This window comes from Syzygium oleosum, unplaced genomic scaffold (assembly GCF_021117445.2).
Source record: "Syzygium oleosum isolate NSW1041296 unplaced genomic scaffold, Sole_v2.1 Sole_v2.08, whole genome shotgun sequence".
Classification (NCBI taxonomy): Eukaryota; Viridiplantae; Streptophyta; class Magnoliopsida; order Myrtales; family Myrtaceae; genus Syzygium; species Syzygium oleosum.
The window spans coordinates 2,569,218-2,586,066 of record NW_026607492.1 but is presented as its reverse complement, the minus strand read 5'-3'; the positions used below and the strand labels follow the sequence as shown (position 1 = coordinate 2,586,066).

Sequence of the window (16,849 nt, the reverse complement as noted above, 5' to 3'; positions counted from 1 at the left end):
TGGCAAACTAGGGAAGTTCCTTTCATGTAGACCATGCAACAATAGGCGACCCACAAGAGAAAAATTTGGTCATTTTTCTCTTGATTTGAAAGGGATTTCTCTACTCATTTTGACACTTTCCTTCTTCTTGTTTCTTGCTTATAAATTAGGCACGCTTTTCTTGGATGTGAACGCTCGATACAAAGGCGCGACTAAAAAAACACTTGATGCAAAGGTGAGGACAACCTATGTAGGTAGTAGTATCTTGATTCCATGCACAACATCTAATTCCTTGTTACGGAGTACCGATTGAAGTAGGACCAATGCATTTTAACAGCTAGCATTTTCTTTAGCAGATTGACAAAATACCAATATCTGTCTCTTGGCACTTGCGCTCGAGCGACGCTACAATTCGGAGCTCGCTAGCTTTGAATTCTTACAATCACGTTTAGAGGAGGGAAATTGAGTAAACCCCTCTTGATATCTCGAGAAAATGAACGTAGCCCTTTCTCGCACTTCCGATCCATCGGCAAACATAGCAAAAGTCTTTACCGAAGCGAAATTCGCACGGGACGCGTAAAATTATCAAAGCCGCCGTGGTCGCGAGCCCGAGGAAAAGCCAAATTTCAATGATTAGTAATTTTGAAACATCTCATCAAACTAATTAATTATGTTCGGGTGCATAAGCGTTCTTTTGAGCTGACTCCATGTCGAAAACGACCACGCGAAGAACAGCTGACTGAGAGAGAGACCCAGTCAGTCAGTCAGTCAGCAGCTAAAATCTGCAGAGCCTTCTTTGCACAAGATGCATTGCAGTTCCTCCTTTTCTTGAGCGAGATTTAGATCAATTCGACATCACCATCATCATTATCATCCACTGCAAAAAATCTCTGTCTCTGTCTCTCCAGCTCCAGCTTGGGGAGTTGGTTCCATTTTTCCGCAAGCAATGGAATAAAGATCTCACCTTGTCCCACATCAGCAGATCGCCTCCTCTCTCTCTCTCTCTCTCTCTCTCTCTCTCCAAACTGAGACTCGGTCTTCTCCTCTGTTTCAGTGTGTTTCAGTAACATTGCCGCAACGATCTCTTGCCCCTACTGAATCTCGGCACCAAACCCAACCGATTCCCCCATATATCTGCCAGCCCAAATCATCCGGATTCGAATCGTGACGCAGCTTCTTCACCGATGCTCCTTCGATTCCACCGTCAGGATTCGTATACGTTGGTGAAGCTGAAGAGTGTCCTCGCTCGTCGGTGACGAGAAACAGAGCCCGCGGAAAATGGAGTTCCAAGAAGCCGTCATGAAGCTGACCACCCGCAAGCCCAAGGAACGAAACGGCGGCGGCGGCCCCAAGCTCAACAGGTGGGCCATCGTCTCGTTTCGCAGGTCGCCCAAACCCAGCAAGCCGGCGAAGACCGACCCTCGTCGTCCAGAGGCCGTGCCCGACGAGTTCCTGTGCCCTGTTTCGGGGTCTCTCATGGCCGACCCGGTCATCGTCCCTTCCGGCCATTCCTTCGAGCGAACCTCCGTCGAGGCCTGCAAGTCCCTCGGCTTCGTCCCGCCGGCTCTGGCCGGCCACGTCGCCGCGCCGGATTTCTCCACGTTGATCCCCAACCACGCCCTCAAGTCCACCATTCTCAGCTTCTGCAGGAACCGCTCCCTGCCTCCTCCGGAGCCTCTCGATTTGGCCTCCGCTTGTAAGCTCGTCGCGGGTTTGATGTCCACGCGAAGCCACGAGACGGAGACGAAGCTCGCCCACGATGCGGTTGACGAACGACGGGACTCGGTTCGCGAAGAAAGAGAAACGCCAGGTGCGAAAACAGAGTCTTCTCGGAGCCATCATCAGGACCCGCCAACGGCGGCTCATTCCTATTCGAGCTCCGACGACTCGGTGGCGACAACCCCCGCCTTCGAGTCGACCCCGCCGCTCCAGCTCACGGCCCGCCCGAGCTGCTGCTGCTCGTCGTCGTGCTCCTCCTCCGAGTTCGAGCCCACGAACCCGGAGGAGGAACAGCTCCTCGCGAAGCTCAAGAGCCCGCTGGTCTTCGACGTCGAAGAGGCGGTCATGGCGCTCCGGGACGTGACGCGGACGAGCGAAGAGAGCCGAGTCTCGCTGTGCACGGCTCGCTTGCTCTCCTCCGTCAGGCCGCTCGTCGTCTCCAAGTACTGTGCCATCCAGGTCAACTCGGTGGCGTCTCTGGTCAACCTGTCCCTCGCGGCGGTCAACAAGGTGAAGATCGTGCGGTCCGGGATCGTCCCCAACCTGATCGACGTGCTCAAAGGGGGTTTCCCGGAGGCGGCGGAGCACGCCGCCGGCGCACTCTTCAGCCTAGCTCTCGACGACGGCAACAAGACGGCGATCGGCGCGCTCGGCGCTCTGCCGCCGCTCCTCCACGCCCTCCGCTCGGGGAACGAGCGGGCCCGGGGCGACTCCGCCTCGGCCCTGTACCACCTCTCGCTCGTGCAGAGCAACCGGGTCAAGCTGGTGCGGCTCGGGTCGGTCCCGGTCCTCCTGGGCATGGTCAGATCGGGCCGCCTCGCGGGCCGGGCCCTGCTCGTGCTGGTCAACTTGGGCTCGTGCGCCGACGGCCGGGCCGCGATGATGGACGCGGGCGCGGTGGAGTGTCTGGTCGGGTACCTGTCGAGGGCGGCCGACTCGGCTCGGGACAACTGCGTGACCGCGCTGTACGAGCTGAGCCAGGGCGGGCTGCGGTTCAAGGGGTTGGCGAGGGCGGCGGGGGCGGCGGAGGCGCTGGAGAAGGTGGAGAGCGGGAGCTGGAGGGCGAGGGAGATGGCGAGAAGGATGGTGGAGATGATGGCTGAGAGGACGGAGGAGATGGAAGGGGAGGATGTGGATTGGGAGAAGCTGCTGGAGGCGGGGACGCCGAGTCGGTGACTCGGCGGCGGCGGCGGCGGCGGGGCGGGCTAACTCGGTATGGACTCGGTCGAGTTGTTGATTTTCTTTTGTCAACTTTTGGAATTTTGTTTATGGGGGGTCTCTTCTTTTCTGGTCCCTTTTGAAGTGTAATTATCTGGGCAACAATATGCGGTGCGATTATGCAAATTTTTTGTTTTCATTTTTGCCGATTTGGTCTTTATTTGCGTCATTTCTATACTTTTTGTTTTCTGAAAAAGAGAGAAATGTCAAGGTGTACATGGAGGCCTTTCTAGGGAAATTGATTCCGGAAGAGAAAGAGTTGGTACGTTCTTTTTCATATCGATTCGTATCATTAAAAACTCTAAATTATGTTGATTATGACGCCAATACCCGAGACTTTCTATTTCGGTACCGAAAGTCTGAAACTATGATTGCTATCATCCTAATACGCCAAGTTCGCATTCTCCTTTTTATAAAAAATTATAAATGATGCCTATTGTGATATTAATACTTGAGATTTTTAATTTCGTTACCAAAAAAATCCTAAATTATGTTTATTGTGACACTAAATATCTCAATTTTTTTTTCGTGTCACTAATACCCAAACGAGTATCAGTATGACAAAAAAATTCCTAGCAAAGTTTAGGGTTTTTGTGATAGACATTAGACATAAAGTATTTTTATTACGTTGGTATAAGTTTGGAGTATTAATATCTTAATGGGCATAATTTATGGTTTCTTATGGTAAGAAAAATATCCCGGACATCGTGCGGGACCACAAAAGTTAGGTTAGCTGATTTATATCTAAATTCAATTCGTGACACTTGACGCAACATGTATAGATGAATATGATGTTGCCCCTCAACTTTTAACCGGCGTACAATTATTTCACCAAAGTACATCCTCCATCGCCGGAGCTCGCAACGGATGCGGCTCCGGCGTCGCCTTTTCCGACGGATCCAGCAGTTTCACCGATGACGACCGTGCCGATAGAATATTTAAACATTCCCACACGCGCAATGTTCCGGTCGAATCATTTAAGTCAATCCGTTAGCGGACTTTGGGCTAAGATTGGCGTGGTCGGTCTCGACTCATGTTTGTGGTCAGCATACGGGGGCGATGTACGAAAGTTTCAATCGTTGCAATGGACATATTATCACACGCTCGACTGTTGCACCACTCGGTGGTCATTTTCGAATGGGTTTTGACGAGAACAGCACGCAAGCCAGCGACATGGTCAAAGGTTGTCGATTCTTTATTCCGGTGGGCACATATCACCAGAAAAAAGGAGAAACTGCCTAGATTGACCTGATGTAGTAGCAAACCACCGATTTGCAAAGAGGTCAAACAATAATTGCGTCGAGGAAATGAAGAGAAGCTGCCAAGACTCGGCTCGATTTATATCGCACGAACGGTGGAAGAAGACCCGGAATTGAACGAGTCGAATGATGATCATGGGCGACCGGCCTCCTCCGCCTCTGTTCGTTCATGAACTCCCCTCATGTTTTTTTTCGATGGATGAGACGGGCTCGAACTCGATCTTCCTGACTCGAAACGATCTTTCTTGATCTGCAGATTCAGCCGCGGGCTCGATCTGGCGAACTTGGCGGTGTCGTCCGGTCTTCTTGGACGTTCGTGGGACGCGGTTTCTCAGCTTCAGGGGCAAGTCGATGCCGAGAAGCGACGCTTGTCCCCGTCGTCGTCGTCGTCGTCGTGGTGGTCCTCATCGGTGGCGTTCAAAACGTTTCAGCACCCGGAGTACACGGTCGTCGCTTTCGATGCCTCGAAGGTCGGCGCGAGCCGTCTTCGAGAACAGAGCGATTTGGTTCCCTCGTCGGAGATCCCTCGATTCCATTTCCTCTGCTCCGAGAACCTCCAGTCGTTCTCCGTGAACAGAGCGGCGGTTTCCCTGTTCGACTCTCTCTGCGACCAGCACGAACTCTCTGCCATGAGAGCTCAGGTGAACTCACCGTTCGTCTTCTTTAGTCGTTCGTTCCGCGATTGATCGAATAATTCGTCTGTCTGGTGTGGTTCCTGCGTTGACCGAATCAAACTGCCTGATTGTTCATGCGATCGTCATTTGATCATTGTTTAAACAACAAACTACAGACGGCTTCTTTCATTAGCCTTCCCCCAAGTATGAATACATCAGAAATGATCCCATGTAATTCGGTTGCGAATAATCTCATTGTCGGCGCTATCCATACTGTAGTAGTAGTGGCAGCCTTACCGTCTCGCATCATTTGATAAGGACGAGATCACGCACGATCGCAAATCCACACACCTCTCAATTAATCAATTCCGTACTTCCGAACAAGAAAAAGAAACTTCCGAGGGGTTGGATGTTAGTGTTGAAGCTGTGAATTGTTCTTAGTGCAGCAGTTTGGCATTGATGCTTTAAACATTGCTCCTGAAAAATCTGCGGTTTTGCTTGTTTTACTGCTACCGCAGATTGCAGAATCTGCCAAGTCTAGCCCGCATATTATTACCGGACACGGCCTAGCTGGATGCGTGGCCTCTCTGTTCACGTTATGGCTTCTAGACACGCTCGATGCCTCAACCACTATACGGCCGCTCTGCGTTACTTTTGGCTCGCCTCTCCTCGGCGACAATGGCTTCCAACAAGCCATATCGCAGTTCTCGGCATGGAACTCTTGCTTCTTGCACGTGGTCCATAAGGATGATTGTTTCCCTAGACTCTGGCTTCCACCTGATGGCGAGCCAAGCCTCTACGTGCCTTTCGGTGCATTCCTCCTGTGTTCTGAGTCGCGCGGTGCGTGTTTTGGAGCTCCTGAATCCGTGACGGAGCTGCTTGCAAACAGGAGCAGCACAGGGAGTGGTCGAAATCTAGAGTTGCTAGGTTTTCATTATGGTGGCGTCATCGAACGTCTTGAAGGCAGGTCCATATGCAAGGACCAAAATTTGTTGGCTTGGGACGAACCGGATTCATTTAGGGCTGGGATAATAGCTCAAGTGACGGCAATCGGCCTCACACAAGTTCAGGTAGCTCGAATTGCTTTCGGATGTTACCTTCATAGAATTGTTGATATTTCACAAACGGAAAAGATCACGTCACATTGGTCAGGTTATCTGAATTATAGTTTAAGCTATAGCCTGCAATTGCTTGGTTTAGTCCTGCTTTAAACCTCCCGAGTACTTCTATAACTCTTCTTGTGACCATCTCTTTGTTCACTGTTCCTCGTAGCTTTCACATCGGCCATGGCAGCAGAACGCTAATGCTTGGATAGAGGGGGTCTTAAGATCAGAAGAAGAATCTGTGACCCGAATCCGAGCGGCAGCAAGAAGCGAGACCTCCAGCAAAGCAAGTGACATGGAAAGGAAAAGATACATGATCAACCTCGAATGGTATAAGAAAATGACGGCGTCCGATGGTTTCGGGTATTACGACAGCTACAAGAGCAAGCCGAAGAGGCGCGATCACCTAGTCGTCACTGATAAGGAGACCCTCAAGGAATACTGGCAGCGCGTTGTCAAGGAGTCGGAGAAGAAGCCTCAGAAGGAGGGGGCATGGCTGCGGCGTGGCTGGCTCTTTGGTGGAAACACTTACCGGAGGATGGTTGAGCCGCTTGACATAGCGGAGTACTATGCGAAGGGGAAAAGAGATTACCTAACTCAAGGAAGGTCCAGGCACTACATTCTATTGGAGAAGTGGCTAAAAGAGTACCCGCAGAGGCCTGCCTCGCCTAACTCAGTCAATTCGAGACGGGAAAAAGTCTCGTCCAACATGCTAACCGAGGATTCTTGCTTCTGGGCGCATGTCGAGGAGGCAATCATCTCGGTCAGGTCGTTGAAGAGCGGAGGACCGAACGCGGCCATGGAGAGAGAGAAGTTGATCAAGTTCGAGCGGTACGTGATGAGTCTCCTCGAGAGGTACGCGGTATCATCCGAGATTTTCCTGGAGAAGAGCAGCTACATGAAATGGTGGAGAGAGTATCATGAGGAGATTCTAGGGAAGCAGATGATGGGAGCTTCCTATGACTCGCAGCTTGCTCAGTTCATGAGGAATGAGTACTATCACCATTATGCTTCAGGGTCTTTCACATTCAATTACTCATGGTGATTGACCTCGTGTCCTTTCACTTGGATGGATTTTTTAATCTTCCCTCCCTCATTTTGACCTTTTCTTTTCGGTTACTTGAAAAATTCAGAAATTATTTAATGCACTTAAGGGCCTGCCTCCCTTTTGCCCTCACTAAGCATTACCAAGGACTTCTCACATCAGTTACGAAAGCTATTAAAAAATAATCATTAGATTGATAGTAAATCAAGACCTTCTAAATGTGGAATCCATATAAGATTACTAGTTGTCAAGGGACGAGATAAAATATCTCAAAATAATAATCTTGAAAATGATGATAAGATTGTTGTCTTAGGTAGTATAAATGTTCCGCTTATATCAACATTCACCAGTTATATCCAACGTTCCAGTTATATGATGATATCAGACTTTAGACGGGCTTTTGCTTATATTCAGACTTCGCAGTACTGTATTGATATTCAGCTTACGCAAGCATCTGCTTATATCAAACTCTTGGTATATCTGGCTTTCCGGTTATATCGAAGTTCTCTCGTTATATTCGATTGTTCTTCTCGGGATACTTCAACCATGATAGTGATGTAGATCCTGTAAACTTAATACCTTGGTATTTCCAAGTCTAAATGAACTATTTATTCTTCTAGACTTGTTCATGTAGGTTTTCCCACTCATTTAAAATCTTTCCACTTATCATATCAAAGATCCTTTTAGAGCGGATATTACCCGTAACACAAACAACTCTTGCATTTATCAAGATCGATATAAAACAATGTAGTTTTGTCAACTTTAAAATGTATTAGGAGGTTTTCTCAACAATAATAAAGCAAAATAAAAGCTCAATAAGGTAGCAGCAATCTTTTTTTAATTGCTTGTTTGGTTGAAATTGCTCAATGTCAAATATAGTTTTGTGAGAGCTTCTTTTAACCGAATAAGAATTATCACTAAAAGGAACAAACAAATCAGAAATTCAGGAAGAAACAGAAAGGCCGAGGAAACATGTACTCTTCCCTTCCGCATCAAATTTCTGAACTTTGCGCCGACCAATAGTCCAATGAGCATCCGAATTAATTCAAGCAAAGCAAAATCAACACAACTAGCGAAACTGGCACAGTATTGCTCTTATGATACACTATAATTTACATTAAAATTACCCAGTTTATTCATCTGTCATGCGAATACTCGGGTGCCTGATTTATAGAGGTGATAGTCTCCGTCCTTCATGAAACGAGCGAGTTCCGAGTTGTGAGAAGCTCCCATCATTTGCTTCCCCAAGGTGTCCTCATACTCCCTCCACCATTGCATGTAGCTGCTGCTTTCCAAGAAAATATCGGGAGAAACAGCGTAGTTCTTGAGCAAACCCATGACATACTTCTCAAACTTGACCAAGTTTTCTATTTCTGCGCTGTTCGATCCTCCGCTGTTCAACAACCTGCACGATATCCGTGCCTCCTCCACATGGGCCCAGAAGCATGAATCCTCTGTGACACTGAACATGATCTTCTTCATTTTCGAATCGTTAGGAACACTATTCTTGGGCTGTTTCTGATGTTCGTCCAGCCACTGTTCCAATAGCTTGAAGTGCTTGGATCTCCCTTGGGATATGTAACTTCTTTTGCCCCATTTATAGTACTCGGCTACGTGGAGTGGCTCGACCATCCTGCGGTAATTTGTCCCTGCGAAGAGCCAGCGGATCCGCATCGGTGCTCCCTCGAACTGAGGCCTCTTCTCTGCCTCTTCCACCACAGATTGCCAGTAAATCTCGAGCTCTGTTTTGAACTTAACGACTTCATGGTCACGCCTAGCCATTTTGGTCTTGAAGCTGTCATAGTAACCAGGACCCCGGTTGTCGTCTTCGCACTTGTTCTTATACCATTCAAAATAAGCTAGGTACACTTTCATTTTGTTCAACGCCTTGGCAGGATCAATTGTCGGATTCTTTCGTTTCAGGATGTCTTGTTCAGGCATCACTATCTTCTTCCACAGAGCATCAATATCCATATTCTGCGGCTGCCATGACAACGAGAGTGCAGTAAATGAAGTTCCAACGGGTAAGCGAATGCATTCATAACAAGGGACAATTCAGGTGGGTAAATTTTTCCTGGTTAAGTATGTGAAGCTAAAAGCGGGGACACAGTTCATTTTGCTTTAAATGGCAAAGCACAATTATCTTTCTGGTTTTGACTAAAACAAGTGTGAATCCCCTTTTGAGATGTACTCACTACATGTACACTAAAGAAGGTACGACAAACAGTTACCTGAATTTGCACAAGGCCAATTGCTGCAACTTGCGCAGTTATCCCAGCTTTAAATGAATCAGCATCAGGCACACTAAATGCAGGTTGGTTCTTGCAAGTCAATCGCCCTTCGAGACATTCAATGACGCTCTTATAATTGAAAATTTGGGAATCTGCAGTGCTACCATTCCTTTCCAGGCTCATCCGGGTGAGCAACTCAATTATGGATTCAGGGGCTTCGAAACATGCACCACCCGATTCAGAACACAAAAGGAATGTACCAAAAGGCTCGTATAGACTCTGCTCCGTGGTCGACAGGAGAAAGAGTCTGGGGATACAGTCATCCATATGAGCCACATGCAAGAAGCAAGAACTCAATGTTGGATATCGCGATATGGCTTGTTGGAACCCACCGTCCCCAATGAGGGGCGAACCGAATGTGATGCAAAGCGGACGGTTTTTGGTGGCTGAATCGAGTGTGCGTAGGAGACATAGCGTGAAAAGAGAGGCAATGGATCCACCCAAACAATCTCCTGTTATAATGTGTGGAATAGACTTGGAGGAAGTTGCAACCTGCATCAAAATTGACAAACACAAAGTCTAGGAGGGCCGATCGGATTTTCTATCCCTAGTCAGTTTTGCTAACATAAACATACTCTTTCCCTTCTGATATAGTTACAAAAAACAGACGATTTAACAATAAAATAAACAAAACAAAGAAATAAATTGGACACCTAATCTATGTGGTTTGGTCGACCTACCCTACGGGGAGAGCGGCACGGGATTCCAATACAGATCAAACGATACAATAGAAATAAAAACTGCACTCGAGTCTTCTAGCGGCCAATCACACTCAAGAACTCACAATTTCTTGCGAAACAATCTACATGATTCACAAATCTTACACAAGATTTATTAGCTTCAAAACACTTATAATTGCTTCAGGATGTAATTCATGAGCATGCTGCACGAATGATTGTTACGGCCCAAAACTCCTTTATAATGGGTAAAAACCTAAAACCCACCTATTATGTATAATATTTGGATGCAAAATAGAAAACCTTTTTAGCAGATTCAAATTAGGTATCCAACTTCAATAACGATTTGTTGTTACTCCATACATTTCTATCAACCAAAAGTCCAATCAAGACTTTTCTAATTTAAATCACAAGTATTATTGGGATTCGGAATTTCTACTTAGATCGGGGACATGTTCTCAAAAATATTGTGATTTGGTCAAACAAAATCTCCAACCAGCTTTTGCTCCCCAGACTCTAGTTACGGGAGGTCAAAGGAAGGGAGTTGCCAGCTGACACTAGGATTACGGAATTCCTGACGAACCACTTCCTTATGATCTAGCTAGCTCCAATGAGCAACTTTGAGCAAGATTCAGACCCCAGGCTTCTTGAAAGCCTAATTACTTTACCAACTCAGCCACACTCCTTTGGTTCACGCACGTTGAATAACTCAACAATATTTCTAAGGGCCGGATGGGAATTATCCAAACACAGAATTTGAATTGCAGTCACATCTTGATTCGCTCGGAGCTGCATTGGTATGCTTAAGTTTAACTCAAAACAATTTATTCCTTTTTCTCTTCTCGGCTAGGAATAGGATTAAGGTTAACTCAACTGAAAAGAATGGGAAAGGCAATGGGCCATCAATGCGAGAGACTCTGTTCAGACAATCGACAGACTGCTCATCATCAACCATTTTGCCAAAAGATGCAATTCACGCTCTGAAAGAAGCAAAATGGGGGTGATCCACTTTTTCATCAAACAAAGCTAATGATGTGGGAAGAAACAACTCAAAATGGTCATCTACGAAGCAACTATCAGAGCGGACACAAGCATTCCAGGACCCACTTCGAGAAGACCTGATCCCTAGATCTGAGACCAACTCGTGCGATCTCTCACAGCGACTAACAAAAGCTCGTTGATCTTCAAAATTAGTAACTAAACCTCATAAATAACTTGAATAGAAACGAAAGGTAAAAGGGTATTACCTGAGTTTTCAGGGGAGAGAGCCTATCTTGGAGAGAGTTGAACAGAGAAATCGCAGCTTTGTTTATGGAAAAAGGCGGGTTGTCCTTGGAGCAGAGAAACTTAAACACAGCGGCCTCTGATGAAGAAGAAGGGACCAAATCGCCCTCTTCTTGGAGATAACTTGTAGCAGCTGTTGGGGTCACAAAAGCAATGATTTTGTATCCCGGGTGTTTAAACTCTCGAATTTTCACGGTTTCAGAAGACGGTGGGCTTTGGTCAATCTGGGACTGGAGTTCAGAGATTGCAGCCCATGAATTGGAAAGAATATCGGAGGACACGGCTAAGTTCACCAAATCGAATCCGTTGCTGAATCTGCAAAAAAAAAAAAAAAAAATCAAGAACAAGAGACAAGAAACAAGAACGCGTCCATCAGGAATCGAAACGGGTCAAATGAACGCGTAAGGTGCACTTCGTTCGCAGATTTCGAGTCGGGTCTCTTTCGCTTTCGGAACAAACTATAAAGTTAACGAAAGATAGAAGAAGCTTTTTCTTTTGCTTTAACACGTACAGAGGTTTAGCAGCATGAGCAGAGTCCATCGTCGGAGCTTCGTTATTGGGCTGCTGTTCTTGCGGAACCGGCGAGTCGATATCGGCTGAGCTGCGCTCTTCGGACTCGGAGAGTTGAAACAGTCGGAATCAAGTGGCAGTTTGCTCCATGAAATTCCCCCATTGGCAAACTCAAACCAGACAATTTAAACCTCGAGATGGGGACTCTCAATCCCAAGTCAACGGTGGTTCTTTGTTTAGTCTTTTCCTTTTAAATTCATGTTATAGTGATGTGAACTTGTCGGAATCAGCGTGCGTCCACATTTGATGTCCGGGAACAAATTCTTTTCCTAAATGCCAATATTGTTTGTTTCGTTGAAATTGCTCCACGTCAATATAGTTTTGTGAGAGCTTCTTTTAACCGAATAAGAATCCGTTCGTTTGGCGAAAAATATTCTCCTTTTGGAAAATATTTTATGTCACTAAAAGGAACAAACAAATCAGAAATTCAGGAAGGAACAGAATGGCCGAGGAAACCGAATGAGCATCCGAATTAATTCAAGCAAAGCAAAATCAACACAACTAGCGAAACCGGCACATTATTGCTCTTATGATACCCTATAATTTACATTCAAATTACAAGTTTATTCGTTTGTCATGCGAATACTGGGGTGCCTGATTTATAGAGGCGATAGTGTCCGTCCTTCGTGAAACGACCGAGTTCCAAGTTGTGAGAAGCTCCCATCACTTGCTTCCCCAAAATGTCCTCATACTCCCTCCACCATTGCATGTAGCTGCTGCTTTCCAAGAAAATATCGCGAGAAACCGCGTAGTTCTTGAGCAAACCCATAACATACTTCTCGAACTTGACCAAGTTTTCTATTTCTGCGCTGTTCGATCCTCCGCTGTTCAACAACCTGCACGATATCCGTGCCTCCTCCACATGGGCCCAGAAGCATGAATCCTCTGTGACACTGAACATGATCTTCTTCATTTTCGAAACGTTAGGAACACTATTCTTGGGCTGTTTCTGATGTTCGTCCAGCCACTGTTCCAATAGCTTGAAGTGCTTGGATCTCCCTTGAGATATGTAACTTCTTTTGCCCCATTTATAGTACTCGGCTATGTGGAGTGGCTCGACCATCCTGCGGTAATTTGTCCCTGCGAAGAGCCAGCGGATCCGCATCGGTGCTCCCTCTCTCTGAGGCCTCTCCTCCGCCTCTTCCACCATGCGTTCCCAGTGAATTGTGAGCGGTTTTATGAAGTTAACGGCTCTGTGGTCACGCAGAGCCATTTTGTCCTTGAAGCTGTCGTAGTAACCAGAACAGAGGCCTTCGTCTTCGCATTTCTTCCTGTACCATTCCAAATTAGCCAGGTACACTTTCATGTCTTGTAAATCCTCTACAGGATCAAACACTTGATTCTTTCGTTCTATGACGTCATGTTCAGACATCACTATCTTCCTCAACAGAGCATCAACATGCATATTCTGCGGTTGCCATAACAATGAGAGTTCAGTAAATGAACTTCCAAAAGGTGAAAGGAAAGCATTCATAACAATGGTTCATTCGAGTAGAGCAAAATTTTCCTGGTTAAGTGTGTGAAGCTAAACGTGGGGATACAGTTCAGTTTGGTTTAAAATGGCGAAGCACAATTATCCTTCTTAGTTTCGACTAAAACAAGTGCGACATCCCCCTCTGAAAGTATTCAGAACATGTACATGAAAGAAGGTACAGTAAATAGTTACCTGAATTTGCATAAGGCCAATTGCTGCAACTTGCGCAGTTATCCCAGCTTTAAATGAATCAGGATCAGGCACACTAAATGCAGAATGGTTCTTGCAAAACAATTGCCGTTCGAGACATTTAATGATGCTCTTATAATTGAAAATTTTGGCACTTTCCGGGATCCTGGGGGCAAGCAACTCAATTATGGATTTAGGGTCTTCGAAACATGCACCACCCGATTCAGAACACACAAGAAATGTACCAAAAGGCTTGTATAGACTCTGTTCCATGGTCGACGGGTGAAAGAGTTTGGGGAAACAGTCATCCTTTTGAGCCGCATGCAAGAAGCAAGTACTCCAGGTTGAATATTGCGACATGGCTTGTTGGAAGCCACCGTCCCCAATGAGGGGTGAACCGAATGTGATGCAAAGTGGAGGCTTTGTGGTTGCCGAATCTAGTGTGCGTAAGAGCCATAACGTGAAAAGAGAGGCAATGGATCCACCCAAACAATCTCCAGCTATAATGTGTGGAATAGACTTGGAGGAAGTTACTACCTGCTTCAAAGCAGGATGAGCATCGACAAACACAAGTCTATGGGTGGGGGCTAATCAGATTTTCTTACTTGCACATGCATCCCAAAGTCAGTTTTGCGAACATCATCACATTATTTCCCTTTTTGATATTATTACAAAAAACAAGCGATTGAACAATAAAAAAACAAGAAAAAAAATCGGATACCGAAATTACGTGGTTCGGTCGATGTGACTTATCCCACAGGGAGAGCGGCATAGGTCCCACTATAGATCAAGAGATACAATGAAGATTACAACCATCCTCAAGTTACTAAAATACTCTCAGTGTTTCTCAACAGCCAAATCATACTATAATTCACGTAAAAGTGAGTAGGCGTGAAATCTTCAATAAGACCTGATTCGTAGTCTGAGACCAACTCGTAGTGATCTCTCACAGTGACTATGAAAAGCTCATTGACCTTCAGAAATTAGTAACTAGAGCTCATAAATAACTCGAAAAGAAACGAAAGATAAAGGGTATTATTTGAGCTTTCAGGGGCGACAGCTTATCGTGGAGAGAGTTGAATAGAGAAATCACAGCTTTGTTTATGGCAAAAGAGGGGTTCGTCTCGGAGCAGAGAAACTGAAACTCAGAGGCCTCAGATGAAGAAGAAGGGACCAAATCGCTCTCTTCTTGGAGATAACTTTTAGCAACTGGTGGGGTCACAAAAGCAATGATTTTGTATTCCTTGTGTTCAAATTCATGAATTTTCACTGTTTCAGAAGACAATGGGCTCCGATGATTGGGGTCAATCTGGGACTGAAGTTCAGAGATTGCAGCCCACGAATTGCAAAGAATATCGGAGGACACAGCCAGGTTCGCCAAATTGAGGCCGTTGCTGAATCTGCAAAAACAAAGAAGTAAAAAATCAAGAACAAGGGACTGACTGAGAAACAAGAACCAAGAACGCGCCGACTCGGAAGCGAAAAGGGTCAAATGACTGCGAAAAAATTCACTTCCTTCGCGGATTTCAAATTTGGGTCTCTTGTGCTTCCGGAACAAACTATAAAGTTGAGCAAAAGGAAGAAGCTTTTTGTTTGTTTCTTTGGCTACTTACAGCGGTTTAGGAGCTTCCACGGGGTCCATTGTCGGAGCTACCTTGTTGGGCTGATGTTTTGGCGGACCCGGCGAGTCGATATTAGGTTGAACTGCGTTCTTTCAGATTTGAAGAATTAAAACAGTGAGGAGCATGTGGCAGTTCGCTGCAAAAACGTCCATATTTGAGGTGGGCAACAAATTCTTCCTAAAATGCCAAAACCTACCTTTGCTTCTTCTTCGTGGCTCTCCAACCAACCAATGAACAAAGGATGGGTAAAAACTACAACGTATTTACGCGGGAAAATAACGTTTTCCTAAGCAGATCTACCCTTTGCGTACCTTCAACATTTTGTTTGTAATAAGTTCCTATTTCTAGGAATGCTACTATAACCTTTTCTTTGTCCAACAGCCATTTTGTCGTCCGAGTCTGAGGACTATTCTTTGGAAAGTTGTTTGCAAGGAATGACTTCCTCCGGTCAATTCTTGAATGGGATTTTTTTTCTTTCTTTTGCCAGGATTTCTTGATTGGCGGTTGAGGAGGGCTGAACTTCAGTCTAATTGATTTTCTCAACTCGACCCTATAAAGGTTTTTCCGAGCTCGACTCGATCCTTGATGATGTAAGAAAAGTAGACCACTAAGACAAAGCCCAAACTTGAGATTTGGAAAATACAATAATAATAAATGCACCAAAAAGATCTTGCCGTAATGACCCGGTTTAACGAGGGCGCGAAGTAATCGCCGAGGCATGAGCGTCTGGACAAGGAGCGGCTCCTAGCTGACTTCTAAGATGGCGAAGGGGATAGGAATGAATTGAAGTGTACACTGAACATGGGGAGATGATTTTGTGATGTGCGTTCGCGTGTGAAAACTAGAATTAATTCACTGAGGCACTTTTTAGCGTAACAGTAAGCTTTGCTTTGGAATTTCAAAGTTTAGTGTACTCGTACTAGAATACTACTAGGATGGGTGACTTCACTAATTGCACCACCGGATTGTTTTCCTTCTTTAGCCAAGTAGCCATTTAATAAGTCTCTTCTGGATTCTTATCCCTGTATATTATGAGCTAGTAATTGGCATTACAGGCATGCAACTTATTGACATGCAAAGATGATTATACTTTGATTTATTAGACAGAAAACGACAAGCCTATCATTAAACCACTTAAGGAGGCATGTTAATATATGGAAAGCCGAAAAGTTACCAATCAAAGAGGGAGTGTTGAATTATTCTGGCCTGTGAAGTCCTATAAATGGCCACATTTTTCACCGTTCCGCCATATCAGTTGAATTTATATTGATTTTCCAGCGTGCGCTACAGAGGGCAAAACAACTCGAGCGAGAATGACGGAGGGTGCCAATGCTCGGCAAGCTACCTTCTCGAAACATCAACCAGGGCTATTCAGGAAGGCAAGTTAAGTATGTACTCTTTGTGCCGTTGAGGTGGCCATTATCGTTCTCTCTCCTAGAGGCAAGCCTTTCTATTTTGGTCACCCTTCTGTGGATGCAGTCCTAGATATGCTTGAGCATTTAAAGATGGCTTGTATTGATGCTTCTCAGCAGATTCTAACTGATAGAGACCTAATCCTAGAGAAACTGAACAAATGATATGCCAATGTGCACGAGCAACTGAAAGTTGGAATGAAAGGAGCTAAAGAGCTGAATGATATTAAGCCCCTGCGATTCTAAAACTTTAGCTTCAACGATTTTATGGTATTCAAGAAACGGCTGGAAGATCTTGAGAAAGCAGTGGACAAGAGAAGGATGGAGCTCTTGGCCTTAGAGGCTTCAAGTTCAACTCCATGCCCAAGAGCTGTTAATGCCTCTATCAGGAGC

At 45.7% G+C, this 16,849-nt stretch overlaps 4 protein-coding genes across 4 annotated transcripts; 2 read left to right on the top strand and 2 right to left on the bottom strand.

The window, feature by feature from the left end:
* The first annotated feature begins 907 nt into the window (after window positions 1-907).
* Window positions 908-3,097, top strand: LOC115688222 (U-box domain-containing protein 40-like). The gene has a single exon (XM_030613985.2). The coding sequence runs from the start codon at window positions 1,258-1,260 to the stop codon at window positions 2,872-2,874; it is 1,617 nt and encodes a 538-aa protein (XP_030469845.2). The 5' UTR covers window positions 908-1,257; the 3' UTR covers window positions 2,875-3,097.
* Window positions 3,098-4,086: 989 nt separating this feature from the next.
* LOC115688221 (senescence-associated carboxylesterase 101-like) lies at window positions 4,087-7,069 on the top strand. The gene is made up of 4 exons (XM_030613984.2): window positions 4,087-4,336; window positions 4,432-4,816; window positions 5,308-5,859; window positions 6,062-7,069. The coding sequence occupies exons 1-4, from the start codon at window positions 4,302-4,304 to the stop codon at window positions 6,935-6,937; spliced, it is 1,848 nt and encodes a 615-aa protein (XP_030469844.2). The 5' UTR covers window positions 4,087-4,301; the 3' UTR covers window positions 6,938-7,069.
* An 888-nt stretch (window positions 7,070-7,957) lies between these two features.
* LOC130138804 (senescence-associated carboxylesterase 101-like) lies at window positions 7,958-11,854 on the bottom strand. The gene is made up of 4 exons (XM_056313940.1): window positions 11,701-11,854; window positions 11,153-11,504; window positions 9,169-9,720; window positions 7,958-8,920 (listed from the first exon to the last, which is right to left on the bottom strand). Exons 1-4 carry the CDS (start codon window positions 11,727-11,729, stop codon window positions 8,081-8,083), a joined length of 1,773 nt encoding a protein of 590 aa, XP_056169915.1. The 5' UTR covers window positions 11,730-11,854; the 3' UTR covers window positions 7,958-8,080.
* Window positions 11,855-12,223: 369 nt separating this feature from the next.
* Window positions 12,224-15,064, bottom strand: LOC115667760 (senescence-associated carboxylesterase 101-like). Its single transcript, XM_056313890.1, has 4 exons — window positions 15,036-15,064; window positions 14,460-14,981; window positions 13,426-13,969; window positions 12,224-13,167 (listed from the first exon to the last, which is right to left on the bottom strand). The coding sequence occupies exons 1-4, from the start codon at window positions 15,062-15,064 to the stop codon at window positions 12,334-12,336; spliced, it is 1,929 nt and encodes a 642-aa protein (XP_056169865.1). The 3' UTR covers window positions 12,224-12,333.
* Window positions 15,065-16,849: the final 1,785 nt, after the last annotated feature.

What these genes read in the sequence shown, in the direction of transcription:
- LOC115688222 (XM_030613985.2), top strand. Translation starts at nt 1,258, where the DNA reads ATGGAGTTCCAAGAAGCCGTCATGAAGCTGACCACCCGCAAGCCCAAG.
- LOC115688221 (XM_030613984.2), top strand. Translation starts at nt 4,302, where the DNA reads ATGATGATCATGGGCGACCGGCCTCCTCCGCCTCT. An exon ending in GACCGGCCTCCTCCGCCTCT is followed by an intron (nt 4,337 to 4,431) that starts GTTCGTTCATGA and finishes CTTGATCTGCAG; the next exon opens with ATTCAGCCGCGGGCTCGATC. An exon ending in TCGGCCTCACACAAGTTCAG is followed by an intron (nt 5,860 to 6,061) that starts GTAGCTCGAATT and finishes TGTTCCTCGTAG; the next exon opens with CTTTCACATCGGCCATGGCA.
- LOC130138804 (XM_056313940.1), bottom strand. Translation starts at nt 11,729, where the DNA reads ATGGACTCTGCTCATGCTGCTAAACCTCT. An exon ending in TCTCTCCCCTGAAAACTCAG is followed by an intron (nt 9,721 to 11,152) that starts GTAATACCCTTT and finishes ATTTTGATGCAG; the next exon opens with GTTGCAACTTCCTCCAAGTC. An exon ending in TTGGCCTTGTGCAAATTCAG is followed by an intron (nt 8,921 to 9,168) that starts GTAACTGTTTGT and finishes TTGTCATGGCAG; the next exon opens with CCGCAGAATATGGATATTGA.
- LOC115667760 (XM_056313890.1), bottom strand. Translation starts at nt 15,064, where the DNA reads ATGGACCCCGTGGAAGCTCCTAAACCGCT. An exon ending in GTGGAAGCTCCTAAACCGCT is followed by an intron (nt 14,982 to 15,035) that starts GTAAGTAGCCAA and finishes TCAACTTTATAG; the next exon opens with TTTGTTCCGGAAGCACAAGA. An exon ending in TTGGCCTTATGCAAATTCAG is followed by an intron (nt 13,168 to 13,425) that starts GTAACTATTTAC and finishes TGGCAACCGCAG; the next exon opens with AATATGCATGTTGATGCTCT.